Source organism: Macadamia integrifolia, chromosome 2 (assembly GCF_013358625.1).
Source record: "Macadamia integrifolia cultivar HAES 741 chromosome 2, SCU_Mint_v3, whole genome shotgun sequence".
NCBI classification, from domain to species: domain Eukaryota; kingdom Viridiplantae; phylum Streptophyta; class Magnoliopsida; order Proteales; family Proteaceae; genus Macadamia; species Macadamia integrifolia.
In genome coordinates this window covers 38,395,478-38,400,097 of record NC_056558.1, presented here as the reverse complement: position 1 = coordinate 38,400,097, position 4,620 = coordinate 38,395,478, and the positions used below count along the sequence as shown (strand labels likewise).

The 4,620-nt window shown below is 37.2% G+C and overlaps 1 protein-coding gene across 1 annotated transcript; it reads left to right on the top strand.

The window, feature by feature from the left end:
* The first annotated feature begins 542 nt into the window (after positions 1–542).
* On the top strand, positions 543–920 carry LOC122065465. The gene has a single exon (XM_042629278.1). The coding sequence runs from the start codon at positions 543–545 to the stop codon at positions 918–920; it is 378 nt and encodes a 125-aa protein (XP_042485212.1).
* The last annotated feature ends 3,700 nt before the right edge of the window (positions 921–4,620 follow it).

Here is a 4,620-nt window from a genome sequence, read left to right as displayed (position 1 = left end):
TTAGTTTGCGCATGGAATATTTTCTACGCCAAAATAACTATCTTTTTTATCATTTATATTAAATATTGTATTAAATAACTTATGAGAATAAAGCAATACCTTCACCTCTTACAAGATCCAAAGTCCAAACAGCAATGACCCGCCAAAGACCCAAGTCCAAACAGCTATGACCCGCCAAAGACCCAAGGTGCTGGTGCGGCGAGCAGAGAGAAAACCGTGACCACCCCATTGGTTACAATTAAAAAAATATATATATATATATTATTCAGTTACAATTTCAATTGGTCCAGAAAGGTAAAATGACAAAATTACCCCAAACCCCACTACAACACGTCCTATACAAACTTACAGCAAAATCCGGTCACGCGCTCGTCCCACGCCTGCCTCAGCATTATATAGAGCACCAGAAGATGAGAAGATGCGTTCTTATCTCTCTGTTCCATCAGTTTAGCTTTCCTTTAGTTCAATCAATTAATCTCTCTCTCTCTCTCTCTCTCTCTCTCTCTCTCTCTCTACCTTTCTCTGTCTCGCTCTAATCTGTAATGGAAGATGAACGCTGTTCTCATTCTCCAACGGTGAAGCATAGGTTCCGATCAACTCTCTGTTTCTCTTGTTGCTTCGGTAACGGAAATCATGAACAACTCGAAGATGTAGATAAGCAGAGGCCAATCAAATCGAAGGCTCATGAGTTCCCAGAATTCAAAGAAAAATGCCGGAATCTTATCTCTCGGATGGGTAGAGGTCGGAGACACTCGGCTGATTTCAGATACGATCCATTAAGTTACGCTCTCAATTTCGATGAAGGAATAGATGATGATCATCATCTGAATGAAGAATTACCTCTGAGGAACTTCACTTCTAGACTTCCTGCTTCGCCTCGGAAATCGGTGGCTGTGACTCAGATCACTGCTTGTAGTTAAAGAGAATCTGGTTCTTGGTTTCTTTCTCTTCTATTTTCTTGCTCGTATCATCATCATCATCATTATCATCATTATCATCATCATCATCTGTTCTTCGTGGACTATTGTATATATCTTTGATCTTTCTGCTTATGAAAGATTTCTTTCTTATTTTTAAGCTTTTTTCTCCTTTTTTTTCTTATAAGCTGTGGAGGAATTTTTGTTCCTTGACAATACTCACAGCTCTGTTCTTCTGTTTCCGTCTTTTACTAATATGCGCTGGTGGTTTCCGGTTGCCGTCAGTAAGCTAACATGCGCAGTTGGGAACATTACGCCTCATGAGTGAAAAATTACGTCTCTGACCCTACACTAAGAAAAAACTGTGAATACATGTGATGTGGAAGGAGTGGGTGAGTGATTTTTTTTTTCTAATGGTCGGTGTGTTCATGGGTGCTTAATTTAAGGTTTCATTGTGGGAGTGGGTTCATTAAAAGACCATTTTGCATTGGCAATTATCTAGAAAAATGTTTTGTAATATAGAATCAAAAAATAAAAAATAAACCGTTTTGATGTCAATTTTGTGTTTTTCGATTATTTTAGATTTCGTTCCGAATACCTAAGAAAAAAAAATGAACAACTAGAATAATCGTTCATGAAACAAACGGAATTTTCACACAAAAACAAAAAATTCTATTTTTGACAAGAAACGTCATTTCTGTAACTGAATGACTACCTAACCTGAGTGTGTAATTATCTAAACTGAAAGAAAATCAGTTTTGAGAAAAAGAAATTATGATCATAATTAGCTTGAAATTTATTAAATTTGGTAATCATATTTTTCAAAAGAAATTTTTATTTTATTTTTCCTAAGACCAAGGGATTTATTTATTTATGTTTTATTTTTGGTAGAAGGGGATTTGATTGCAAAATATAGTAAAGTTGTTAGTTTTCAAGGGTTAAGTAATATATAATTACAAAATTTCATTTATTTTCCCCTTATTTTTCTTGTAACCGAAGAGAGCCATTAGCAATGTGTGACAACATTTCTTGTGTTTGGCTGTTGCTTGACATTTAAATTACCTTCTTTCCTTGGTTAAAGGAGTATGGTTGGGGAAAGCACTTCTTGGCGTGGTGGTGGCTTTTAATGGTCGTTTGTTCAACATCCCCACCCTTCTTGAGTTAGAATCCCAACCCCTCGTGGGCCCTCTCGGTAGGATCTGATAAAAAAAAAAAGTATAATTGTGATATTTTAATTATTTGTACAGATTGAACTGGTTTTTATTTTGATTCAGTTTCTATCCTAAACAGACAACCGAACAGTTCCTAATTTGAATTCTATTGTTTGGCTCCAATGTTCTCAACATTGGATGATAATGTGGAGGAAGGGTTTGAATATGTGTAGAAAATTCAATAAAGTACTTAATGGGAGATTGAGTGGAAGCTTCCATTAAGTAGTATAATTTAAGCTATAAAATACTTAAAATCTTACAAGGCCACCAAACCAGACCAGCTTCATGGAGGGCAGGATTTCCCTCTAAAAGATGGAAGGTTAAAAGGTTTATAAGTAGGTTTAAGAAGGAAAACCATGTCAGGGATTAGTTTTTTAATTAGATTAACCATTGGACCCCTATTCTCACACACCAAGAAAGAGGAACTTCTTGAGAGAGGCAAGAATGAGTCAATCAATTCCCTTGCCTTCTAATATATCTCAATTGGATGTGAAATCATATCAATTAGGGCCATTAGATCTCATCTATTAGGTACGATGTCAACATTGAAATCATATTAATTAGGGTAGTCAATTATATTCCTTGGTTAATTAAATATCCTGGGAAGATTTAGGATCCTAATGGGATTCTACGTAGCATAGAATGTGTTTGAAATATTTCATTCTCAATGGAATAATTACCAATACATACAAAACTATTTAAATTATGACAAATACCTCCCAAAAGTACCAGTTAATTACGAACTACTTTCTCCACTTTACAATATTGATCCAAACACTAGAGCGAACATGGCGGACCGATGCAGTGAAAATGCAAAGAGAATTCTCCCATGGTGCTTGAATCACCGGAATCTTCTAAGAGCCGGAAGTGTTCCAAACATAGGGAACATTGAAGAAAATTGAAGAAGGCAAAAAAACTGTACAAACTTTGTGTAGTTTCCTTTTCTATCATTCCAAACACCTTCAATATCCTCTCATAGGGAAGTGGGCTCTATTTTGAACATCCCTTTCAACTATGATCGAACACTGCAAACTCAGTACATGGATATCTATTCAAGGTGACATCAGCCATTGGTGTGTGAAAATTCAATACATGACCGGATCGCTAAGAACACCTTAGGTCAAGGGACTAAACGTATACGACTAACAAGAATTTTGTTCTAAACAAACTGATAATATCACATGCGAAATTCTCATATGATCTAGTTCAATGAACAAACAGTATATGTATGTACACCTACACTTGTGTCTGAAATTTTCACTAAATGGAATACAATGTGACACCATATGAATGGAGCCTTCAATCCCATATTTAGTCATGACCATTTTAGGTTAAAACGTAAGGATGACCAAAACCCATTTTAAATATTTTAATATATATTTAATTAATTAATATAATTCAGGTTTGATGGACACATTGTTGGGTCCCGATTGACATTGAGAGGGGGGTGAATCAGTGTGTCAAATATTTTTTCACTTTCCAACTGTACCCCTGATGTGGCAATCACTATTTGCACTTCAATAGCACAGTCTATTGATGCTGCCCAGAGCTGCTATGTATACTACTGACCATTCTTACTGTTGCATGAAACTTACTCACATAACTTGTATTGCTGCCCAGAGCTGTCTCATAAACCTCACACGGTAATCACTGTTACATACATACACAGTCGTATGCACATCCACACTGCACCACCAAGTGGTCAGGTCTACCAGATGTACACACCCATTCTGCAGCCAAGCACTCCAATCCACAATACAAATACGAGCATACACATCCACAACACAAGAAATACGTGCTTCGGCCAGTTGCCTACATGCACGGAGTAATGCCCACTGTCGGGCTCAGCATTTACTCAATACTAATTATGACTGCACCCACAGCCAAGGGAACACATTCCCAGTTTCCACCAATGACATACAATGGCTAGGTCTTCACCCTAGTTTTCTCAGAATGATCTGAGAGGCCGCACCCACGGCAAATAGGTTTAGGTAGTTATACCTACCAAGGAACACATAGCCCCTGTGTCCAGCACCCACTGAACACCAATAAAATAAAGTTGGGCTTATAACAATGCCCTATAGTGAAGCACTCATACATGCAAATTTTCCCCAAATAAACTACAATTATCACTTAGGCATTTTATCAAACATCTTGCCTACAATGATTTATAATAATGGAAATTTGGCAAAAATGAGGTTACCTTGGCAAGGAGTAACCGTCGGAGATGCAATAATGTCGATCTCCACTTGATGCGGACCACAATCACGTTGTCTCGGTGCCGCTAATGCTTCAACCCCGGTTGGCACTTGGGTTTCTTGAAGCAACTCACAAGAACTAAATTCTAGGTTCTTCTTCTTCTTCTTTCTTTTCTCCTTGTCTTTACTTTCATGGAGCAACAATGGCATTCACATTCACATTCACACACACATAAAGAGAGGAAAAAACTTCTTCTCTATTTCCCTCTTCTTCTCTTCTCTTCTCTTCTCTTT

What these genes read in the sequence shown, in the direction of transcription:
- LOC122065465 (XM_042629278.1), top strand. Translation starts at nt 543, where the DNA reads ATGGAAGATGAACGCTGTTCTCATTCTCCAACGGTGAAGCATAGGTTC.